The sequence below is a fragment of the Maudiozyma barnettii genome, assembly GCF_903064755.1.
Source record: "Maudiozyma barnettii strain CLIB 1767 genome assembly, contig: KABA2_11, whole genome shotgun sequence".
NCBI lineage: Eukaryota > Fungi > Ascomycota > Saccharomycetes > Saccharomycetales > Saccharomycetaceae > Maudiozyma > Maudiozyma barnettii.
The window spans coordinates 377,343-402,492 of record NW_024545248.1 but is presented as its reverse complement, the minus strand read 5'-3'; the positions used below and the strand labels follow the sequence as shown (position 1 = coordinate 402,492).

Genomic DNA, 25,150 nt, shown 5'->3' with positions numbered 1-25,150 from the left:
GAACCAGTGTAATAATTGAAAATGGTCGACGAGCTAAACGCTACTTCTTCTTTTTTTTCTTCAGCTATAGTTTCAAGTTCTAGATCTTCGGTATCAATAACAGACTCAGCGGGGTTAGGTGATTCGACAATTATATCAGTCTCTATCACTTCTTCCTTATTACCGATAGAATATGTGGTAAAGTATGTCGTAATATGAGTTAAGATACTCGTCACTGAACCAGAATAGTTAATATACTCAGTAGTAGCAGTTAACAAAGTTTCAGAGACATTATGAATTTCGACGACATAATCAGTTTCAATTACTTCTTCTTCATTACCTTCGGAGTCTGTAGTATAGTAGATTGTAACAACAGTAGCAATTGTGGTAGTTTGAGTGATATCACCTTCCGTTAAAATGGTGGACATAGTAGTAATGGTATCTTCTACACTTGATAACTCCAAGTCAACGTCGGTCTCCACAACCTCCTCTTCTTCGCCATCCTCATCAGTTGAAATATTGGTTGTCACTTGTGTAACAATAGTTGGGGTAAATATACTTAGGTATTGGGTTGTACTTTGAAATATGCCAATATTGATTCCGATAGTGGGGACCATAATTTCTTGGATTTCAGTCTGTAGAATCTCCTCCTCATCTCCATCATCATCTGTAGTTGTTGTGAATGTAGTAACATTCGTTTCGGTAGTTGGTTTAACATTAGTACTGTATAATGTAGTGGTAAGGGCTGTTGTGAGTGTTGTTTCTGGTCCTGGCTTTTCAACATAATAAGTAGTCTCAGTGGTGATAATACCGTCTGTACCAGTACAAACACCAGTACCAGTAGAGTATGTGGCGATTATGGAACCAGTTCCTTCTGTATAGATAGTGGTAGAAGTCGCAGTGTGAGACCGGCTGTCAGGAGTTTGAACCACATAAATTGTTTCAGTAGTAACAATATCATCATTGCCAGTAAAGGTTGAGACCAGTGTTGTATAAGTTACCGTTTCAGTTGCTGTACCTGGTTCAAAAGAAGTTGTTTGTGTAATAATTTCATGAGCACATTCAGTTTCTAAATCAGTAAAGAATGTTACATAGTCATCAAAGGTTTCATGTGTGACACCAGCTGGTCTTTCCAAGTCATGTGTAATTTACCAATGCCACCTTGATTATAGTAGACAATTCTCATTGGGTACGCAACACCTTCCTCTAGAGTGTGTGTGACGGTAGATGGTGCACCAGTAGCCCATTGATCAATCGCGTCGATTGAAACGTCACTTTGATCTATGGTTATATCTGCATCTGCATTACAACATCTGAATGCAGATGGATTGGCGAAAAATAATAAAGCAGAGTCATCAGTATTGTCAAAGGAAAACGTATAACTTCCTGTTTTTTGAGGAACAAAATAACCTACATATTCAACAGTAAAGTTAGTCAAAGTAACGTTATAACCATGAAATAAGCCCCATTGTGGACCATTATATGCATTTGGACCAGTGTAAACGTAGTTAACGTCATGGATACCATAAATTGTAGTTAATGGTTGATTTAAAGTTGAATATAGATTCAGTAAATAATCATGGTTGTCGTATTCATATGTATATTGAGGGTGCAAGTATGGATAAATTCTTGCACGAAAACCATCAATATACGTGGAACCTTCAGGCACTCTACAGGAATGGGTGGAATCTGGGTTCAAGTCAACACCACCACCACCTAGCGCTAGTATGAAAAAAGAAAGAAGATATATAACAGCTTTCAAGTCAAATAGCATTCTTGTTTGCGCTTTCGAGTGATATAGATACAATAAACTAAGAAAAGAAAAATGTTAGAATACTCGAAACTAACCATTATTGTAACTAGTGAGTGAAAATATCGCCTAGAGCTCTCGAATTTAATAGAGGTACTGATATATATATATATATTGAAGTGGAGAAAAATTTTTCTTGTTCTAAAAAAATCATTATTAATCAATAAGGAGAATTGTATTACACTATATCAGTTGGACTGAAACGTAGGTGCTTCGTATCCTTGTATATTGGGTACTGCGAATTTACAAATGGAAGATAATAAATTATTTTATTCAAAAGTTGAAAATATCCTAAAAGGGTATAGCTGTTAAGTTGACATGATAAATAGAAGCAGCCGAAACGGGTAAATAGTTGCCGAAACATTGCAGATTGTTGTAAGTTGAACTTCAAAACTCTGGTCCTTCTTAGTAAGTAAAGAGCGGATTAGGAATATAGATAATGAGAGAGAAACGGTGGTACATTCCGGTAGGGAATGGACATAAGAAACTCTTCTAAAATTACTGAAGAAAAGTGTAAGAAAAGTCGAAAGAAATAAGCATGTTTCATGTTGATAATTCTTCGAAAATCATCAGACCAGCGCCCAAATTATATGTCAAAAATATTTTCAAAAAGACTCAAAATAAAAAGCTGGTATTATTGGGACCATAACAACAAAGGTGACAAAGGTTGCAGATTCATGGATGTACTTATACCATTCGGTGTAATATTGCAGCATTAATGAAGTGGAATAAGTTGCATATGTAGAATTTTTTGAAAAGAATCAGTACAACAATATCTACTGTGATAGCACTAGTAGCTGTTGTTTTAAGCAGTCCCTGGTATGACAGCTGTCGATTAAATGCGTAACAAACTTGATAGGTAGTAAAAAGAAACCGCCTAGCAATTTTACTGAGAAGTTGGATACAAGCTCCATTGTAATTTTACAGATGAAAATGAATAGCAAAAATTCCTCGAGAACTGCTAAAGTCAAAAGACTTCAAACTCTAACTTGCTTGTAACAAAATGAGATCTTATTGCATAAAGCTGTCTTGGTTCGATCACATTATCTCCTGTCGTTTCTGGGGATTAGTTAATATCTATCATAAAAACATTTGACTGCAGGAAATGTTCCGTGGATATTTTCTGTGGTCCCTCTCGGATAAGAGTTCTCCGGACACAAGATAAATCATCGAAATTTATGAAATTAATTAGCAAATTACTATTCATCTATAAGTCAGGCACTACAGCCTCCATAGCAATAGTCATTGTGATGATGTCTTTAATCTAGGATTAAGAATATAGCACGTTTGGTTAAGTTGTACACATTCAATTCAACGGTACCTTATATGTTTCTTATGCATGACAGGAATATATATATATATTTATCCGACTGTTATGATACAGAGGTAAACATGTTATCTTCACAATGCTGTGTTAAAGGCTACAAACAATGTCAGCATACCTAAAAGAATGTATAGCTGTTGGTTTATTCCTTTGTAGACAGTTGGTACATGGTATTCACGTTTACCTGCAGCATACATTGTGGTAGTCATATTACCGCTCGGTAATACTAGGGCCAATGAGCTAGAAAATATTGATGAACTCTTTGTCGTCGTAGATCTCGATGTATCGTAGAATGATCTCATTGGGCGTGTAATGATACCATTAGAGAAGACTGAGGCAGAATATTGACCCGGGATGTTTGACATGAATCTTGAAACACTAGATGGATATAAAGCCAAACTTGTAGAGTTATAAATCTTGTGATAAGCATATGGTATGTAACCAGATTTTATTGCGGCCAATGTTGGTATTGAGGAGGAGGAGCTTCCTACCTGTTGTTGACCAGCCTGTGCTTTTGCCTTGATTCTCAATTTGCTGGAGAATGCCTGAGCTAACCCGACGGTATTACCATCCAAATCTACGGCCATGTATGCACTTCTCAAGAATGATTGACCAAGGATGTTAAACCCAATGTAACTATTAGCATATAGTTTTAAGAAACATGCTGGTTGTTTATCTGGGTAATGCATTGAAGAGTTTGTCAGTAAATCACTTAATGGTACTTGAATTTGCAAATTATCAAATGTGAATTCAATATTTGCCCCATACGATTGTAAATAACATGGTACCAACCATCTATCAAGAGATTCCACATAAGTAGCACCAATCTGAATAGCTATCTGGATGATCGTGCTTACAGGTAAGTAATTTCCTATAAAACTTGAGTCTATCAATACGGGCTCGAAATGTTGTTCGGACGTCATATTTAACCGTTCGCCGTTCTTAGAGACCATATATATTGGGCCCATAGGAACTATAGGGTAGCCAGTGCTAGCAACACCTGTCGTCGGGTCCATAAAGGGGATCATATTGAATTGATACATTTGTCCTGTGTATAGAGATGGATCTATCGCCCCGAATAAAAGCCTTCCAAATCCATCGGTTAATGAGTTCGAGGAAGATGGCGACGAAGACGACGATGACGATGAGGAGGAGGAGGAAGTGCCATCGTTGTCATCTTCTTCTGTAATACGACCACTATTCAACCATAACGAATAGCTTGATGATTCGATTATATTTGCTTCTAACATGTCACTAATGAAATAGAAAGATGAGTCAAAATTACTTTGATCAATAGGGGAATTAGGGAACGTAATGTAACCACCAAGACCCAGTACACCTGATTGTAAATTTTTTGTTCGGTTGACATTAATGAAGGACAGGTTTGATAAGGCTAATTCATCACTTGTATAAGTGATGTTTCCTGTTGAATTAAATAAGGTCTTTTTGTAAGTTGTCATTAAATCTTTTTTAGATGAGTCTGTACTACTGCTACTACTTATAACTGAGACATTTGGGAAAACAACTGCATCGTTGACAGCAGTACCTTTGATTGCAATCCCATCTATGAATTCTAATGTATAAGAACGGTACAAGTCATAATTTGTAGCGGTGGACGATCTTTCTTGTAAATAAAAGGAATCTGAATTACATAGTGAATGATTATGACACTGGGTATCGTTTGAGCCTGAGAGTACCCAACTGTAGGGACTTGCTGTGTTTAATACCAATTGTTGGATTTGTCCGGGAGTACCTATCGAAACGTTAACGTAATAATCGTTATAATCGTTAATACCAACTAATATGGATGGGAATTCTTTGATTCCATAGTTTTTACCTTGGAGAACTTTCCCATTATGAAAAGAAAATGCATTTGTAAGTGATAAAACTGAGAAGCAACACCATAATGATAATGTTAGCGAGTGAACAGGCATTATATTCTTTTTATATGAAGGAGGTGTGTGAGATTTATCTCTATTGATAAATAGGAACTAAAAATAGAATCTTTTTGAAAAAATTGGCTTGTTGTAGGTCCGGAAAGTTAGAAACAGCTAGTAAAAACGGGCATTAGATAGAAGTAGTCTCTAACTGATATATATATACGTGTATAGGAGTACCCTGATTTTATATCTAGATGTACTCATAACCTTAACAATACATCAACTGCAACTACTTTCTGCCATATATAGTAGTTGCCCCATATTTCTGACTGTAGATCACTGAGCTTCCCACGCCAAAAAATTGAAATTTTGAAAAATTTCTCATCGCGTAACGTAATTTGTGGTGCCACTCTCGTCTCTCCTCACTGCGGGATGAGATGAGATGAAAGATTCCTGGTACTTGTCACATTCCATTATTCAATAGTTATAACGTGAAGTTGATGGATCTATGTATTTGTTGACTACGTAGTTCATATTTGGTAACAAGTCCTAGCCCGAGTCCCATATAAGTATTACAATATACTGTCTGCCAAGATTGAGACCAGCAAGATTTGGCCGTATTGATAACTTATAAACAAAGTTGTAATCCCTCATGTATGTCTCATTATAAGAGTATATATATGGTGCCACAATTAAATAAACCAATACTATGAACATAACCTAAAGATGTTCCCCGCTAATATCCTCACTCAAAGCTACAACTAGGCGTAACTAATCAAACACCTCTCCCAACCTAGTAATCTTGCAACATGTGTACATTATTATTATCATCATCATCATCATCATCATCATCATCATCATCGTATAACGATGGAACTAACTCTTCAGTAAAACGTGGTTGACCTGGTGGTTGGCTGCTACCTCCCCTAAACTGCCCCAGCACAAATCAAAACGGCCATCGCTTCGCCCATAAAATTTCCATCACCAAAAACAAAATGATTAGTGAAGAAAACCCAATGAATTCACTTTGAACCTTCCCCTTCAAGAGTAGTAATACATGTATATTTATACTGGATTTACCACATTTCCTAACCTCACTTTGACAGGATAAGAAAAGCTCGTTACCGACCATCGTGATGCCTGACTTCGACTCTCTAAGAAGATTCTACCGTGTACATAATGCCTGCATTCAATTACGCAATGCAATGAGCGTCATCTATGCTGACGGTCTCTCTAACAAGGATCTGGGCCATTTCCAGGATGCTCCTACTTCTGACGATATGGTACAAGGGATACTTGCCTCTCCTGCTACTTCGATCGCTACTTACTTAAAAAATGCTCAAGCTACCATGGATATTGCTAAAATTATCGAATATTATAGTTTTGACCCCGATCAAACCGACCTTGAAGAATATACTTTTGGCAAACCTATCCTGTTGAGTCAAGAGGCTGACTTCAATGCTGGACATGACGACACTAAATTGAGTTCATTGGGGAAGAACTGGTTAGTGTCCGTGACTTCGTTGGTCCTATACGAACGGTTCCCATTCGCAGATGCTGTTTCGCTGGATTTATTACGCAACAGAATCCTAGAGAGTGATTGTTTTGAGAATTTCATGTCTAATGGGAATGGCCCAGACCGGAAATTTCCTTCCTTTGATGCATACATTGGTGCATTGATTGTCGATAGAGCCTCGGGATTCCATTTGGAAGAAGTCAAGACGTATATACAATCACTGATTCAAGAGAAAGCAAAACTATATAGTCTGGAGATGATTAATGGTTTGTATCGTAAGAATCCGAAATTCCAAGTCATGAAATTATTAGAAGGAAATAAATTAAAGGTTAATCCAACTTTTAATTGTATTAGTGCAACTGGTAAAAATAAAAAAACTACCATCGAAATTAAATTGAAAAATATCTTGTTAGGAACAGGTTCTGGGCTATTAATAAGTGATGCTGAACAAAATGCCTCTAGGGATGCATTAGCTAGAAAGATCTTAGATCAATATTCAATTCACAAGAATATTCCTGTTACTAAACCGGTATCTAGTGAATCGCGACAGATGAAACCGGCTCTATCTACAACTGCCACTGATAATAACGATGGTCTACCCCCATTACCATTGAAGATGCCAGAGTTACCTCCTCCTGTAAAGAAAGGTAAGGAAATTAAACCACTAAAGCAAGTACAAGAAATATCTGAAATTATTCAGCAACGTAGAAACTCGATTAAACCACCTGTCTCTGAAGTTGTTCAACAAAATAGGAACTCTATTAAACCTCCTGTGTCAAAAAGTAGTAATGTCATCAGACCTCAAACTCCACAAAAAAAGTGTACACCTGGTTCGTTAGATCCATCTAAGAACCCACAAACTGGTAGAGGCTCTAATAACGGTAGTGCGAACAGTAGTAGATGGAGTAGCAGGCAATCCTCTGTTTCAGGTGACAGTCAAAAAAACAGAAGAAAGATGGGTATTAAGGGTCTTCGTGAAAAGGATAAGTATACTCTGAAATTGGAAGAACGTGCCAAGGAAATGTTGCTAGATAATGCACCAAGGGTAAATACTGATTTATCAGTAGATGGACCCCCATCCTTTGATGACGATAGTGATGAAGAGAGAGAAACTGTGCGTAGAAATAGTATCATCAATATTAGACGTTCCAGTGTTCTAAGTGTTCAAAAGTATCCTGCACGTAGACCTTCGATGCCTCATCCTTGGGAGAATGATTCAATATCCTTAGCAAGACCTTTAAGTGCAAGGTTTGAAGTTGGTACTTCAACTAGGCCTGCAGAATTAATCTTGGAAGGAAGAAAAGTAGAGAAACCTGTTGCTGAAGTTTCAAAACCTGCTTCCACTGTCGGTACTGAAGTACTTATTACTCCAGCAGCAACTCCTGTTAATAAAGCAACTACAACAATTACTTCTGATACTATTGACAAAGATGCTAAGAATAAATTGAATATATTATACTCTAAGCAAGGTAATGATGTCCCTACTTACTTCACAAGATTTTTGGGGCCTGGTAAGTTTCACACAATTTGTAGACTGAAGAACAATCCTGATATTATACTTGCTGAAGCAGATGGTAAATCAAAGGAAGTTTCCCAGCTAATGGCAGCTTCTATTGCTGTTGCTTCCTTATAAAACTAATTATGGTAACTAATTAGGACATGTGATTTGAAAATATCCATTTATCCAGAGATACTCTAATCTATTGGGAATACTCATTTATCTAGAGTACTACATAGCTATATATACATATATATATATCATTGCATTGGATACATTAAGTAGTTATGACTACTTGCTTACATAATTTTCCATTTATAAAGACATACCTCTATTGCATTAACATTTCTTCCAGATATCGTGGAGCGCTAGCGTCGATGTGAACATGCCAAAGATACCTACAATGGAACTGTATGGTTTCATATATTGAAGGTATGTGGAAACAATATATGAATCCATCACATCCCATATTATTTTTCTTATGGCATTATTCCGTTTTTCAATTGTTTGTCTCCTATGATAGCTCTTGTTTTCGTTCTTCACATTTGGTCTTACTTCATCTTCAATGTTCTTTATGCTTTCCAAATTTATTCTAATATCAACACTTAACGCAGACAACCAAAACAGGTTCGCAAATTTAGGAGCCTGTTGTAATGTGAAAGAGTTTGTAGGTATTATATTTATCATACGTAGCAATACTATCTGATCTAAACCCAAGTACAACGTAAAAAAAATGTTTTTCAATATTATTAATGAATTTCCGGTTGTCTTATAATTGTGATAAGCAATATTTACATGATGTAAAGGTTTAAAACATCTCAGAACTTTCCTTATAATCAATATTTGTAATTTAAGTTGTGGTAATAACTCTGTCTGGGGGAGCCATGCAATGAGAAGAACAATTAGGAATTGAGTCCAACGTAGTAGTTTCTCTCTGACATCAGTAACATCTGTAAATCTAACATATTTGTCTATTGGTCCAGCCATTGTTTATGTCCTTGGGTACCTACTAAAGGAGCTGTAAACGTGTGTTGTTTTTATTTATTTTTTATATAACGAGATCTGTTGATTCTTGCAATAGAATATTGTTGAAGTAGCGGAACTTCACAGTCAATCTATGGATTAAGAACTCAGTAAAGTGGTATTCTAATATTGTTTCCACGTACCCTCCAGAAATGTAGTCTATAATCAAATATTGGGTTTTTTTGGTGAGATGATTAAGTATTTCAGATTTTTTATGTTTCTTTTAAAATATAGAACTTTAGACTTAAAACAGAAATGTAAATTAAGTACTACTTTAGTAAACAAAAATATAAAGTGATATCACCGTTCATTAGAAAAAACCAAAATTTGTAGAAGATTGAAACTGAACATAGTCTTTGTAGTGATCCAAGAAGCTAAATATGTTTCTGAATCTGTTTCTGTTATTTATCGGTTTATCTCTGGTGATATGTTAATATTCAAATTTGCTTTTATTATAGCCGAACTAATAAGGTAAATTGCGTTGTTAATCGGCCCTTTGCAACCCGATGTGGAACGAAATAGAATCTTAAACACATATATTTTATACATTTCATCCTTTCTGATATTTTGTAATTTATTAAATTGCGTATTCAGCGAAAGTTCATTCAGGCCAGGAAGAAGCCACAGAAATATACTATCTTAAAACCCATCTAGTACCACTCTATTCTATACCAACTTATCAACACAAAGTAGATTAACATAACCTAAAACTGCGTTGTTTGAAACTGATGTCTAATTATCATCTATGTTACTGTCCATTGAAGTATGAACATTACCAAAATCCCAGACACTGCCATTCCATTCTGTACAAAACGTAGGTACAAACCAATATTCTACCAAACCACAACAAAAGAATAACAAACCAATCACAATAGTTATAAATAACAATCCATCGGAAGCTCCTTTAAGTGGCAGTGTCATCCTCATTTATGGCACCATCATAGGACTGGCTATTCCAGTATTCACGTGACCGTCACTCCAAAAAATTTGATTTCTTCACAAAGAACTGAAAAAATTAAAATTTCCGGCAAAGAAACAAATTCATTTTAAAAGCATCCCATCGATTCTTATTTAACTAGAGAACGTTTAGCTGGGTCTGATTGTAAACAGTGGAAGTACTCAGATCAGCATACTCATATATTTTACACAATTCAATGTCTACACTTGTGATTCCAGGTGATGAAATAAGCATAGATTCCGAGAGACCCGTGGTACTGGGTCCCGGTATGTACAATGATCCTGTTACTCAAAGGATTGTACCCGTGAATGCCGGTCTTCTAAACATATCTGACTCCAAGAAAGGCCAAACCATCTACGTTGAATACGACTCCAAGAGATATAGTCCTGCTGTTGGTGACCTTGTGGTAGGTATTATTACAGGTGCGTTTGGTGACAGTTACAGGGTATCTTTGTCAAGTTTTTCAACACCAGTCTCATTATCATATATGGCATTTCCAAATGCCTCCAAAAAGAATAGACCCACTCTGGTAATAGGAGACCTTGTGTATGCTCGTGTATGCAACGCAGAAAAGGAACTGGAGGCCGAAATTGAATGTGTAGACTCTACTAATGGGTCCGATGCAGGATTTGGTTTATTAGAAAACGGTATGGTGATAGAGGCAACACTTGGATTTACACGTTCTTTACTTTTCAATAATGAATTCCCATTACTGAGGGAGTTGGCCCAACATTGTAAATTTGAGATTGCCATTGGTGTCAACGGGAAAATATGGATCAAGACGGATGAAGTCAAGGAGACCATTGCTTGTTATAGATCTATCTCCGATTGTCAAGGTCAACCTCAGGAGAAATTCCAAGAGATTATCAAGAACTATTTCTTACAGGTAACGAATACCGTCGAGGAATAAGAAGATTATGGAACCACCCATAACCATATACCAAACTAGCATCAACTATCAATATCATACTCTACTACATATATTTATATATAAATAATTCATCATTTCTGTAACATATCCCAATATAATTAGAACATGATAAACCGTTTAAAGCGAAATTTTTCATTTTCATTTTCATTTTTCAAGCAGTGAAAAATCAATCGATGAGGTTCTCAAACAGAACTTAAAAGACATGCAAAGAAGAGTTCGTGAACCGATATTATCGATACGTAATGGACCCATTAGTGAACCCTACACTTTCATCGTTAAAGGGACAACAAACTAAAAAAGAACGTAAATTAAAGTATGCAGATTTAGCGGTTCAAGGTACAAATAACTCATCAATCGCCTCTAAAAGATCAGTCGAGGCAATATATCTATCGAAATTGGGAGTCAATCAAAGTATAAATGAGGATGGGGAGAGCAGTGAATATTTTAAATATTTTGTGCCAAAACTAGTCAATAGGTCTCCTTGTATCAATAGAGGTTATTGGTTAAGGTTACATGCTATACGATCCAGATTGGAGTCTATTCGCAAAGCCACCGAAAAACAGATCTTAGTCATTAATCTAGGTTGTGGATTTGATCCATTGGCCTTTGAATTATTGGATAAACTTAATAAGGATAGTCGTCCATTCACTGAAAAATTTTCATTTTTAGATATCGATTATTCTGACCTGTTGAAAAATAAAGTACAGATTATTAAACAGACTTCAACGTTATCTCAGATCGTGAACTTACCAACAGATTTGATAGATGGTGCTGATACTATAACTTGCGAGAGATATTATACAAGACCATGTGACTTAAACTGTACCGGTGACTATGAGAAACTACTGCTCCATTCCCAAGATCTACCTCAATTGAATGATCCAAACGTTGTAAAAGTATTTATTGCAGAAGTCTCTCTTGCATACATGAAAGCAGATTTATCAGATGAAATTATTAGTATTTCGTCCCATTTACCTAACGCCCATTTTGTTATGTTAGAACAATTAATCGAACAAGGTCCCTATGAACCATTCTCCAAACAAATGTTGAAACATTTCAAGAAAAACGATTCACCATTACAATCCGTGACAACATATAATACAATCGATTCGCAAAGGTTAAGATTTGAAAAATATGGTTTCAAAAATGTCAATGTCGGGAACATGTTACACTTATGGAATGCCATTTCGAAGGAAACTAGAGAAACCATTGAGAAAATCCAACCATTTGATGAATTAGAAGAGTTTCATTTATTTTGCCATCACTATATGTTATGCCATGCTACAAATGACACCGATTTTATATTTACCCCTGGGTACAAGTTTAAAATAACACAGACAGAATCTATAGATGAAGATAAAGAGTTATCTGCCACATTTGAACCGCTCGGTTTAGATCTAAAGAGATCATTTGGTTCTGGATATGTGAATATGGATGGTAATATGACATACCATGGTGGATGTAACCCTAATAGAGTCAATGAAACGTTGCTGTTGACTGAACAATTTACGAAATTTAATGTTCTCGACAAATCGGGTCCAATACCGCCAGTGAGAACATGTCATACATTCTGCCAGATAGGAACTGGCACGTCTGTAATAATTGGTGGTCGTAATGCACCTCATAGACCATATAAAGATACATGGCTATATGACTCTGAACATAACAAATGGTCACAGGGAAATGATCTTCCGGAGACAAGATTCAGACATTGTACTGTATCGATCGGCCAAGGGAAATTACTAGTATTTGGAGGTGTCACTACAGGTCAACCTTTCATGATTTATGATAGTAAAAAAGACACATATGATACTGTATCAGTTGCAGAAGATAGTGATTTCTCTCCATCAAATTTGGTTTCTGCATGTATGTCTTACAATGAGAATATTGACGTAGGATACCTTATAGGTGGTCTTGATATAGACACTAATATTGTTTCTGATACATTATACACGTTTAGCCTCGAAGAGAACAAGATTACATTACAAAAAGTCGTCTCACATCCTTTGCTGTCAAGATACGGAGCTAAATGCTCATATATTTCGTCAAATAAGATCGTTGTGGTCGGAGGAACTTCCCCCGATATTCTATTCAGCAACAAAACAAATATTTTAATAGTTGAACTTGAAACACACAACATAAGTTCGCTGGTGATACCGTCAAATATATGGGAAGAGAATCACAAGCTTTGCCTGGTCGGGTTCGAATTGCAGCAGCTCCCGGACATGCAATTCATAATTGTGGGAGGTGGAGCAACCTGTTATGGATTCGGAGCAATCTCCAACGAGTCCCTGCTGCTTACCTTACAGCCATCAATTTTATAATAATAATATAATAATATAATAATATACATATATATATTCAAACGTGTATATCGGTAGTATTTTATCTTCTGTTCCATAATAAACGTATTTGGCGATGCCCGTCGCAATTTTTTTTCAGAGGGAGAAACAGAAAACAGCGAGAATAATTAAATTGATTAGAAAGGTTTTTTACGTGACAGGCCACTTTAGATTCAGTAGAAAAGGGGAAACTTGTGGTAAGATAAAAGGACATTTGGTGTGATTTGATAAGTGACCATCAGATTATCAAGGAACAATAATGGTTAATTTGAAGTTAGGCCAGGTGGACGTGTTCCACAGAAATAAAGAATCAAACACGACCCAATATCCAGCTGAAGAAGAGGATGTCGATGCTTCAGAGTTTGAAGAATACGAGCCACTACCAAAGAAAGTGAGCAATAGAAGACCTCGTGAAGATAAATTTACGCAACAGAGACTGGCTGCAATAAATCCTGTGTTGACGCCGAGGACCGTGTTACCGGTTTATGTGCTAGTAGCGGCCGTGTTTGTAATTGTTGGTGGGTGTCTCCTTGCAGAATCTGCTAAAGTCGATCAAATCAAGATATATTACCAGGATTGTATGACGCAGGCTGGCACGGATTCATTTACGGATATGAACTCATCGCATTATGAATATTATTTCCATAAGAATAAGACATTTAAAGTGGCCCCACAATGGAGATTTGTTGATGATACTAGTGATGATTTCAAAGAACGTGGGACATGTCAGCTAAGATTTACTATTCCATCAGATATGAAACATACAGTTTACGTCAACTACATGTTAGAGAAGTTTGCTGCTAATCATAGACGGTACGTTTTATCCTTTAGTGAAGAACAATTAAATGGTGATGCAGCATCATACGATGTTGTCCACGAGAGATCAGGTATTAATTGTAAACCTTTAGCACGTAATTCCGAAGGGAAACTATATTATCCATGTGGGTTAATTGCGAATGCAATGTTTAATGATACTTTCCCATTTGAATTGGTCAATGTGGATGACTCTTCAAAGAATTATGCATTGACTAACAAGGGGATTAATTGGAAATCCGATGGTATAAGATTCAAGAACACTAAATACAATTATACAGATATTGCACCTCCTCCATATTGGGAAAAGAGCTACCCTGATGGCTATAATGAGACTAATGTTCCAAATGTACACGAATGGGAAGAATTCCAAAATTGGATGAGACCTGGTGCTTTTGATAAATCTACCAAATTGATCCGTCGTAATCAGAATGATACTTTACCCGCAGGTACATATCAAATCGATATAGGTTTACACTGGCCTGTTAATGAATATAATGGTAAGAAAGCTGTGTTCATAACGCATGGTTCCACAATAGGTGGGAAAAACGAGTTTTTAGGTGAAATATATTTGATCGGTGGATGTATTTGTTTTGCTATGGCGCTTGTGTTATTAAGTACATGGTTGATGACAGGGAGAAAGATTGCTGATCCTAATGCTTTGTCATGGAACAAACGTACTTGAAAATGAACACGAATGGTTTGAAAAAAACTTACATACACTTATACATATATTAACTACTTCTACTATTATTATTATTTAAACATTACGTAAAACTTTTATTGTAAATTATAAATTAAGTTCAATCTCATCGTAGACACTATAACTAAAAACTCGTACCTTTTTAAAATTTGATATTAACTATCCTATAATATAATATTTAATGTCATTTGTTCCTTTAGTCACATCATGTTTACCTGATCATTGAATATCTGATATTTTCTCACTTACAACGAGCGTGCGGCACCCAAAATGAGCGTTTTTACAAATTTTCGCTTTTTTTTGGGTGCCTCACCCAGTTGCTCGCTAAGTGACTCACTTAACGGTCACACTTGAGTTAAAAGGACAAAAACGCAAATTTTGCGTGAAGCCAAAAAATAAAATTTGAAAATTTTTTTGTCCTTAAATTTGCGCGTACGATATTGCGTTTTACAAATTTGTATTCCGACGCTGTTTCTTTCTTTTAGCGATATATAAAGCGTTTGAGATGTGTCGCTGTTAAGTGCAAGTGTCTGCGATCTCTTTCCCATTCCCAATTGCATTTTAATTTTTTATATCTGAAATAAAATTACTACCATTAAATAATCTAGGGATTAAATAAGGTATTACGACTCATCGGACAAGACTAACCGTACTTACGACATAACATGCTACGTAACAACATATTAAAGAGATGTTTCTCAAGCTCTATGACCAAGAGAGTTGGTCAAGAGATCTTTGAAGATGTGAAATTCCAAGTTACTACTTACAACAGACCTCAAGATCTATGTGTCACTAGAGGCCATAACGATATGCTTTATGATGACGTCAATGGTAAACAATTCATTGATTTCACTGCTGGTATTGCTGTCACTGCATTGGGTCACTCTAATGAAAAGATTGCTGATATATTGAGCAAACAAGCTAGAAAACTAGTTCATTCATCTAATTTATATTATTCTGCCGAATGTTTAGAATTAAGTGAAAAGATTGTCGATAAGACAAAACAATTTCAAGGTCAATTCGATGCATCTAAAGTGTTTTTATGTAACTCTGGTACTGAAGCCAATGAAGCTGCTTTGAAATTTGCTAAGAAACATGGTATTAAGAAACATGGTGCCAAGAAACAAGGTCTTGTTGCTTTCCAAAACTCTTTCCATGGTAGAACTATGGGTGCATTATCTGTTACATGGAATGCTAAATATAGAACTCCATTTGGTGATTTGGTTCCAAATGTGACTTTCTTAAACATCAACGATGAATTGACTAAATTACAAAGTTTCTTACATTCGAACAAGGACCAAATTGCTGGTTTAATTATCGAACCTGTTCAAGGTGAAGGTGGTATTTTCCCAGTTCCAAGCGAAAAATTGATTGGTATTAACCAAGTTTGTAAAGCCAACGATATCGTTGTTATTTATGATGAAATTCAATGTGGTCTAGGTCGTTCTGGTAAACTATGGGCTCATTCTCATTTACCAAAGGAGGCTCACCCAGACATTTTCACTGCAGCAAAGGCTCTAGGTAATGGTTTCCCAATTGCCGCTACTATTGTAAATGAAAACGTCAACAATGTACTAGAAGTTGGTGATCATGGTACCACTTACGGTGGTAACCCATTAGGCTGTGCTGTTGGTAAATATGTCATGGATACAATTGCTGATGAACAATTCCTAGCACAAGTCAATGAAAAGGCAAAGATCTTCATGGACCGTCTTGCAAAGATTCAAGCTAAATACCCATCTCATATTAAAGATGTTAGAGGCCTAGGTTTAATGATTGGTGCTGAATTCACTGAACCACCAGCTAAGGTTATTCAAAAATGTAGAGAAAATGGTTTGTTGCTGATCACTGCAGGTAAGACTACCGCTAGATTCGTCCCACCACTGACCATCTCTCATGAAAACATTCAAAAGGGTCTGGATATATTTGAAAAATCTGTAGCTGAAGTTTACGCCTAAATATTATAGACTAACAACACCAACTCAAAGATATATATTATATATATATAGATGCACAATGATATAGAACTATTAGAATAATTTTTTATTGTTTTTTCTTCTTATAGATTTATTTATTTATTATTATTTGATATATGTAATCGTATATGCTCCTTAAATATGAGGAAATAGAAAAGCTGTTTAACTAATTATAAGTTAGGATATTAACTTACAAATTTGTATCAAGAAAAAACAAATGTCTCTCTCCTATTGATATTGAAAAAAGAAAGCAAAAACAAAGACAAAAACCAAAAAACAATACGTTAAAATGTGACGTGTAATGGGTAGTATGTAGTAGTAAATGTAATTTTTTAGTATTATTAATATTAATATATTTTTTATTTTTTAAATTCTCCCTTTTTCATTATCTTTACAATGTGATAGATGGCTGAGCATGTCTGTCGTTAGCAGCAGAATGAGGGTAGAATTCTAGTAGACCATCTTCAGTTAGCTTTAGAACAGTCTTGAACTTTGCACCGATCTTGGTTAATGGTTCTTTGTCTTCAGATTTAGTCCATAGAGCAAACTTGTTACCACCTTTTCTAATACTCAAGACGACACCATTAATTTGAGAGTCATCTTCGTCAATAGTTTCACCAATGACAGCTAATAAAGTTCTCAACCATAATTCGTCAATGTCGGAACCACGACCCTTCAATTGGAAGGACCATTTACCACCTTTAGAATTAGCTTGATCTTCCCATTCTGGTCTAATATCGTTTCTAAAGACATGATAATCAGACTTTAGAGGTAGTTCATGTGGTTCTGGGATGTTTTGGATGATGGCCCAGAACTCTTCGACAGACTCGAAAGTAGTAACTGGACGCAAAAGGTCAGACCAAGATTCAGACTTGTCTACAGCTGGCTTGGTGTACCATAGAGTCCACTTGGTGTTCAATGGGTGCTTGACTTCAAATTCCTTGTTGTCAGATAGCACGGTCTTTGGAGCATCGTCGTTAACGGTAACGTTTTCTAGCTTTTGAGAGACTTCTTCAACAGACATTTTGTGATCTTCAAGTTTCGACTTTATATTTATATTCTATCTTATTAGCAAAGAACAACTTACAAAAAAAACCCTCTTCTAAACTTATCAAAACAACCTTTCAATATTCACAATTGTTATATATAATTCAACAAGCCAAATATTGTTTCAGATTCTCACAATCCAAAAGCTAAGCAAACTATCCATTGGGCATCAACCTGTGGTTCACAGCTTTCAATCGCTCTCTCCCTCGCCATCTCTCAGCTCCTCCAGCTCCATTCAGCTTTTGCCCTTTGAGTTCATCAATTTTTGTTGCCAAAATTTTCGTGGCACTGAAAATTTTTTTTTGCTTTCGCTGGTGATTATCGTTTTGCACGGCATACATGCACGTGACCTAGCGACATAATTTATATTTAAAAGATATAAGAACTGGGCAACAACTTTTAATTGTAAGTATGGATGGGGGAAATGCGAGGACTAGGTTGACAGTATGGAAGATTACCATTTGTTTACTGGGTAATCTTTGTTCTAAGCTCACTTGTTAAAACTGTCGCCTGTTGTAAGGAAGATTCAGGTAGCGGAATGAATTTGAATTTCGCATCCAGATCAGAGAACTTAACGGTATCAAGGTACTCAAAACGGTTCTAACTCTTCAGAAAACTAGCTGAACGGGAGGTTCTTTTCTTCTACGTACATAATAATATTGAACACCTAATAAAATGGAATTTCTTTGAAGAGATATTTTCTTTTCATATTGGTATGAAGCTCCACGATTTCTATATGACTATATATAAAACTAATCAATGAATTACAATCTAATTGCTATGTTAAACTCTGTACTATATACAGTTTAATAACGTTTGTAATATTTAAATTTTAACGGCTATACTTCTTATACATCTTTATATTTAAACTGAAAACACATAAGATATTTCAACTTTTAGATGAAGTTAAATAAGGGATTATGATATTTTTGAATTGGGGCTAAATACATAAAAATTAAAAATCGATAGTGACCACCTATATAAAATATTGAACTGAAAAAGCCATTTTTTAGTTTACTATTTCTAACTCAGAGCTGCTAGTAGTCTCGTCAGCGTTTATTGCTTGTAAAATATCAGGTATCAAGTTGAAAAGCTGCAACTTTTCCTTCCCCAATACTTATTTGGTTACTGAAATGGTACAGATACCACAAGTACTCATGAGACTCTAAGTCAAAGACACAACTAACTTGATTACCCATAGTTACGAAGTCATTGTTAACATCTAAATAATCCATGCCCTTCCCAACTCTGTTGCAGTGTTTTCTAGATTAAAATTCTCCTCTCCCTTCTGTAAATTATGTTTTCATCAACGGACAGTAAGCTGTATAAATGAACAGTTCCAGAATGACTTCAAGATACATGAACTAGTCACCCAGTTTGGCCGTTTTTCAAAATTGTTCCATCGGAAAGCACAATGGTCGTCGCTGGTAAACTAGTTACATTGCCAATACATCGTTGAATAGATAGATATATCATGAGCACTTACTTATGATTGAACTGCATCAGTTTCTCTTTTTGAGATACCAAACAGATGAATTTCCTTCATCGCCATCCGGAAACCAATTGGGACATAAACTTCCCAACCCGCAATGGCAACTATAGACACCCACAGCTCTATCAATTGCTCCCCATACACAGTCAGATTTTCCAATTCCACATCCAGTAGACCAGTTTCTACAACTTTCTATTTAAATCCTTCATTTCAAAACCTTCCCTAGCGATTCGGCCGAATCGGTTAATTCTTCGGCTTTGCGTTCATCTCATAGCAACGGGACCTAACAACATATTTTATATTAAGTAATCTTTACAAAAGATGTCTCGAAATCCTATTAGTAACCCTTCCGGTAATGTCCTCTAATTTTCTTGCTTCAACAATGACGTGTACTTGAGCTTTAAGATGTGAGCTTCTGGTAATTCCTTCAGTTCTGCCTTTTTTGAATAACCTGCTAATTACATCCTGGAAGCTTTAAACGACGGGGCTTAATACCGGGCGGATATAAGAGTTTGCGTTATTTATTTATCTGGCAACAAGAGATGCATTCGTTATATAGTACCTGCAGCGACATCCAGTGGGTAGGCTTGTTGTTTATTTCAGTTATTGCATAAAATGACAACTTGTAGCCCACAACTTCCATAAAAAGAGTCAAATGTTCTCGAGGAACCGTCTCTACGTGAGCAGCCTGCGGCATTATAGATGCGGTCACTACAGTTCACTAGCTCTGTGAACAGATTATCTGGGAGCTAATTACGCAGATGAACAGTAACAATACGACTTGCAAGTTGCAACTTGTAATGAGATGCCAGTGACTACGCATCGGTGGCTGGAGCTTTTGTAGGGACATATAGAAGGCTGCTTAAATGGGAAATATTAGACGTTGGTTGAGAGTGCTTTATCGATGAGTATTTTAAGGAGAATATTGTAACGTTTTGGCAAGATTAGTTTCAAAAATTTTCGAACTGTTCGGATTGCATGCAAACCATCGGTAAATATACGAGTAAATCCATAGGTTTATTATGCGTTTTAAGTTCTATATATATAAATATATATATAGAATACGAATTTGTTTCAAACTAAAAGTGATAGTTGAAGAATCATTTAATGCTTGAGATCTAAAAACGCAAAAAATAAAGTATATAGTCGGTCTGCCAAAAGTGAAAATGACATTAATCCACCCTGGAATTGTTACGAAACTATGTCTTTGGTCTCTTTTGGTCTCAGCAAATATTATAGGGAGAAAATTTATAATTCGGAAATATGATGGTGTTGAAGCTATAGTAGGTGTTAAGAAAAATATGTCTAACAAATCGAAAGCCCCCTGTCGTAAAATTTGGATTGCTTTATACTGGTTGGGTCCGTTATTTAATACTTTAATTATGGTATTGCTGATGTACATCGTAGATACGGAGCCAGAGGAAATGCAAAAAATTATAAAATTAATGCAGAATGAATTCAAAGATTTGAAGGAAAGGGTGTCTAATATCTTAAGTTCTAATATACCGGAGGAATGGTATTTTAAACTTAGCGAATTTAAAGGAAATATTACCCAGTTGATCGATAATTATGCGACGACCAAACTTGCTTTTTTTTTATTACTAGGTTATTTCATAATCTCCTTTGTCATTGAAGCAAATAGATAATTGTATTACACGATGTTTGATTATACAGTTTAAACCTGACCAGATGTGATTGATATACAATTAAAAGCTTCCAACCTCTGTCGATAAGGAACGGTGCTATTGGGGTGTTTTTAACAGATAAATTAGCATTCTAAAACGTAATCAGTCAACAAGGTATGAATCGAGAAACATCGACTAAAATATATACGTCAATAGAATTACGAAAATATATGTACTTATCATGTAGAGGATTTTGTAAAAATTTAGAGAGTTTAGTGTGTAAGATTTGGAGAGAGAGAAAAGCATATCGAAATATGTTAATTAATAATGAAATGCTTCTCATGGTCTGACTTATCTTCATCTTTGCTTTCATAGATCAAGAGAAATTATCTAATCGCATTGTTCAATAGGTTTTGGAGGACGGTCATAAATAAAAGGATCTCATGGAAAACATGCACTTTTAGTATCCCCCTCCCTACCAGGCTTAACTTCAAACGTGAGAAACTTTTCTCTAGACCTGGGAGTAGGAATTGGGGTGAGATATTAAAATTTGTGCCCTATAGTAAAGAGCCGCAATGAAGAACCTCTCCTTCCCAAGTCCCAAGTCCTAAGTCCCCCAAAACAATGGGGCCACGCTTAAAATCCTAATTTCGTGATATTAGGGTAATGTTTACCTAATTTGGTGTATTACTATATTCTAAATCCTTACATCTACAAGCACAGGTATCCTTTTGTTAACTATATATAGCCTTATTTGTGTTAAAAATGCAAGTAAGAAAGTATCAGATGCCGTATTGTATATAGCCCATAACCAATTACGTACCTAAGGATCGTAATTACTCCGCTCCTTTCTAAGTGAGAGAGATGTTGCAACATTGTCTACTATTAACCATACACTTTTACACTTTTCACAACAACAAACTTTCTAGAGTTAAACATGAAACAATCACAGTTCCAGAATTTAACTTAGGTTCTAAAGAATTAAGTAGAAACTTATAAAGATTCTATACAATTGATAAATTACTGACCAAAATCAATTAGTATGTCTTCCATTAATAATCAAATTCTTCATGAAGTAAGGGCCGAAAATACTTCTGATTTTTTACTTAAGGTTACCCTAAAATCTGGGAATTGTATAAAAAGGTTGAACACAATGCTTTAATATTAAAAAATGATGTATCCAATATTCCTTTCACATAAAAGCTAAGATCGCAATATCTGAAGAAATAATGTATCTAAAAATATATATTATAACATAAGATGAATAATAATCAGGTAAACTGGTATAGAAAAATATTCAGCAGCTTAAATTAACTGTCATAACATTCACCGTCAAACCCACCGTATGAATTGACGTACATTTCACTTTGAGCGACTGTCTTGCATAATCTTTGGTCACTTAATCCTACACCAAGGCAGAATTTATTACGTAAACATGCACCATCGCCTTCTGTAAGCAACTCTCCAATACCTTTATTATTTTCAAATGGGTCACTAACCTCCTGCATTGTCAACATAATCTGCAATAACCAAAAGTTCGGATTCCTGAACAAGTAAACCATTAACAGTACAACTCATCCAATTAATGTTTTCACGTTTTTTTAGTTCTATGTTTTCACCTTTACTCCAACTTTTAAAGTAATCGTGGGCCGCACCAATGTTATCCTTGTCTGCAGCTGTAACGATGACTGTACCATTAGAATGTTTGTACGAAAAAGTAGCTGGATATTGAGAATAATTTCCTAGAGTTGCATGGGCTATAGCGCTATGATTGTCACCATGACCTTGAACAAAATAACCGTAATCAAAAAGTTGCCATTCTGATTGTTCATCACGCTTAACCAAGTCTTCTTCAAACAACCCACTCATGTATTCATCCGTAATAGTAATAGAGTGATTTGTAGTACCATAGTAGTAGATATTTGCATTATTTCTTTTGGCTTTTTCGTCGTTACTTTCTGTGGTGGTGACACTGACAGACTGCCAGCCAGTAACACCCACTTTCATAGCGCACGTAGCAGCTAAAGTCTTCAGAAGTATTGATCCTGTATAGTACCCAACACACCCCCATTGCCAACCGCTGGTTGATCTTCCCTCAGATTCATTGTTAGCGACCTCTTTAACAAAACCAGTAGGACACACGAGGTCAAAAGATCTTTTAACTTCATAGGAAAACCCATAAAAGAAGATGATTCCAGCACCTGCTGCCCAATCATGCCATTCAACAGCAATGATAGGTACACATATGAATGATGAAACAAAAAGAGCAACAGCAAAAATCTTTCCTAAAGGTGCCATTCTGCAGGTTCGAAAATTTAAGTAGTATATTGAATTCTGTTTATTTACATTTTGTTTAAAAGATAAACTAAAAAAGATAGAATAACTTGAAACACAAAATACAAAATACCTACTTTACATACTTCAGAATTTTGCGGATTATTTTCAATAATCGATGTTAAGAGTAAATGTGAGATAGGAAGTTCCATCGTTCCTAAAAAATAGTACCCATTTCTCAAGAGATTAATGTTATTGTTTCGGCTGCACAGAATTCTGATTGTAAAACTTAGAAACAGGAAGCCAATTTCGTTATTTTTACATCAAGAAGATATCATAGGCACCTCGAATTATATTAAAAATAAGATATGAATCTCGAGAGTCTTTTAATTTCGTTTTGTCGATCAGAATTCCTAATATGCTAAAGTTAAGGAATTGCTCCCGATACACTCTGATTTTCCTTCTTGGTGATTTGACATCCAGAAAATAGGCAGCCCGTACGTCAAACAATGCACTTTTTTGGTACCTCTGTACTTTTACTACATTTCACCTGTGCACTGCCATAACATACTCATTGTACTGAAAGTTTCATCAATTTTGAAGAAGAGAAGGCAGTTTTGAACGGAAAATGTTTGATCCCATTGAGAGTACACTCACTACGTAAGCAACAAGAGCGTGTCAATGTCGAAGTTCGAACAGAAGAAAGCAAACGTACAGAGAGAGAAATTGTAAAAGTGTGTCGTTAATAGTGGACATATTATGATTAATCTTCGTTATCTTATTATCCTAAAAGAGAACTTCATACATAAAACTATACAAATACTTGCAACCGTGAAAGGTCATTTATTTCCCATCTGGATATATTGCAAAGTATGTTAAGTGCTCACTAGTTAAGATTGTTACATCACAATCTAACAAATCGATGATTCAAATCTTTAATCATGTCTTCTAATAACGAACACCCTCTCCAGGAGGCGAGTTGGCTTTGAGTTTATGTCACAAGAAAAACCCTAACAAAGGTATATTAAGTAACCTTTATAAAAAATATCTCAAAATTCCATTAGTAACCCATACGGCAATGTCTCTCTGACTTCCTTGGGCCAACAACGACGTGTACTGGATCCTAGGATGTGAGCTTCTGGTAATTTCTTCAGGTATTATTTTATTATGCTGGAATAATATATCTACACACTGTTGATTTTAGAAAATTGGTTAAACATTCGATCTAGTTGCTTTAAACGACCGGACTTAATACCGGGCGGAGATAAGAGTTTGCGTTATTTATTTATTTGGCAACAAGAGATGCATTCGTTATATAGTACCTGCAGCGACATCCAGTGGGTACGCTTGTTGTTTATTTCAGTTATTACCTAAAATGACAACATGTAGCCCACAACTTCCATAAAAAGAGTCAAATGTTCTCGAGGAACTGTCTCTACGTGAGCAGCTTGAGGCATTATAGATGCGGTCACCACAGTTCACTAGCTCTGTGAACAGATTATCTGGGAGCTAATTACGCAGAAAAACAGTAACAATACGACTTGCAACTTGTAATGAGATGCCAGTGACTGTATCCTCAGTTTAGAACATCATGTAAAAAAGACTTTAATATACAGTCTATTCCGTACGTTAATATACTGACCACCTTACTAAATAATTTTCACAAATGTTTATGTTGCTATTAACTACTGAATAAGGGCAGATACTGAAGCTCTACATACGCAATTAAGTCCACGACTGTTGTTGTGCTATCTCTATAACAAGAACACCAAACTAGTGGTAGAGCAAGAGTAGAGGGAGTTTAGCTTGAGAAGAGTTTTAATACTTTATATAAAAAGCGAACGAATTTCAAATTGAACTTACATCTGTCTTATTCTCAATGTTTTTACTCTTAGATCCGTAATAGTATTACACTGACGATGGATAATATAATAGTATTCTCATTGTTTTTATTGAATA

General features: G+C 35.6%; 10 protein-coding genes across 10 annotated transcripts; 6 read left to right on the top strand and 4 right to left on the bottom strand.

Moving 5' to 3' along the window:
* Window positions 1-3,190: 3,190 nt before the first annotated feature.
* KABA2_11S04180 (uncharacterized protein) lies at window positions 3,191-5,047 on the bottom strand (the record flags this gene model as incomplete). The annotated part of the gene is made up of 1 exon (XM_041552736.1): window positions 3,191-5,047. One exon carries the CDS (start codon window positions 5,045-5,047, stop codon window positions 3,191-3,193), a length of 1,857 nt encoding a protein of 618 aa, XP_041408670.1.
* A 1,082-nt stretch (window positions 5,048-6,129) lies between these two features.
* On the top strand, window positions 6,130-8,142 carry KABA2_11S04158 (uncharacterized protein; the record flags this gene model as incomplete). Its single annotated transcript, XM_041552735.1, has 1 exon — window positions 6,130-8,142. One exon carries the CDS (start codon window positions 6,130-6,132, stop codon window positions 8,140-8,142), a length of 2,013 nt encoding a protein of 670 aa, XP_041408669.1.
* A 204-nt stretch (window positions 8,143-8,346) lies between these two features.
* KABA2_11S04136 (uncharacterized protein) lies at window positions 8,347-8,994 on the bottom strand (the record flags this gene model as incomplete). Its single annotated transcript, XM_041552734.1, has 1 exon — window positions 8,347-8,994. The coding sequence occupies one exon, from the start codon at window positions 8,992-8,994 to the stop codon at window positions 8,347-8,349; it is 648 nt and encodes a 215-aa protein (XP_041408668.1).
* Window positions 8,995-10,184: 1,190 nt separating this feature from the next.
* Window positions 10,185-10,898, top strand: RRP40 (exosome non-catalytic core subunit RRP40; the record flags this gene model as incomplete). Its single annotated transcript, XM_041552733.1, has 1 exon — window positions 10,185-10,898. One exon carries the CDS (start codon window positions 10,185-10,187, stop codon window positions 10,896-10,898), a length of 714 nt encoding a protein of 237 aa, XP_041408667.1.
* Window positions 10,899-11,161: 263 nt separating this feature from the next.
* On the top strand, window positions 11,162-13,243 carry PPM2 (tRNA methyltransferase PPM2; the record flags this gene model as incomplete). Its single annotated transcript, XM_041552732.1, has 1 exon — window positions 11,162-13,243. The coding sequence occupies one exon, from the start codon at window positions 11,162-11,164 to the stop codon at window positions 13,241-13,243; it is 2,082 nt and encodes a 693-aa protein (XP_041408666.1).
* Window positions 13,244-13,520: 277 nt separating this feature from the next.
* Window positions 13,521-14,759, top strand: LEM3 (Lem3p; the record flags this gene model as incomplete). The annotated part of the gene is made up of 1 exon (XM_041552731.1): window positions 13,521-14,759. One exon carries the CDS (start codon window positions 13,521-13,523, stop codon window positions 14,757-14,759), a length of 1,239 nt encoding a protein of 412 aa, XP_041408665.1.
* Window positions 14,760-15,442: 683 nt separating this feature from the next.
* Window positions 15,443-16,735, top strand: ARG8 (acetylornithine transaminase; the record flags this gene model as incomplete). The annotated part of the gene is made up of 1 exon (XM_041552730.1): window positions 15,443-16,735. One exon carries the CDS (start codon window positions 15,443-15,445, stop codon window positions 16,733-16,735), a length of 1,293 nt encoding a protein of 430 aa, XP_041408664.1.
* Window positions 16,736-17,144: 409 nt separating this feature from the next.
* Window positions 17,145-17,777, bottom strand: CDC33 (translation initiation factor eIF4E; the record flags this gene model as incomplete). Its single annotated transcript, XM_041552729.1, has 1 exon — window positions 17,145-17,777. One exon carries the CDS (start codon window positions 17,775-17,777, stop codon window positions 17,145-17,147), a length of 633 nt encoding a protein of 210 aa, XP_041408663.1.
* A 2,681-nt stretch (window positions 17,778-20,458) lies between these two features.
* On the top strand, window positions 20,459-20,938 carry KABA2_11S04004 (uncharacterized protein; the record flags this gene model as incomplete). Its single annotated transcript, XM_041552728.1, has 1 exon — window positions 20,459-20,938. One exon carries the CDS (start codon window positions 20,459-20,461, stop codon window positions 20,936-20,938), a length of 480 nt encoding a protein of 159 aa, XP_041408662.1.
* A 1,473-nt stretch (window positions 20,939-22,411) lies between these two features.
* On the bottom strand, window positions 22,412-23,215 carry KABA2_11S03982 (uncharacterized protein; the record flags this gene model as incomplete). The annotated part of the gene is made up of 1 exon (XM_041552727.1): window positions 22,412-23,215. One exon carries the CDS (start codon window positions 23,213-23,215, stop codon window positions 22,412-22,414), a length of 804 nt encoding a protein of 267 aa, XP_041408661.1.
* Between the last annotated feature and the right edge of the window lie 1,935 nt (window positions 23,216-25,150).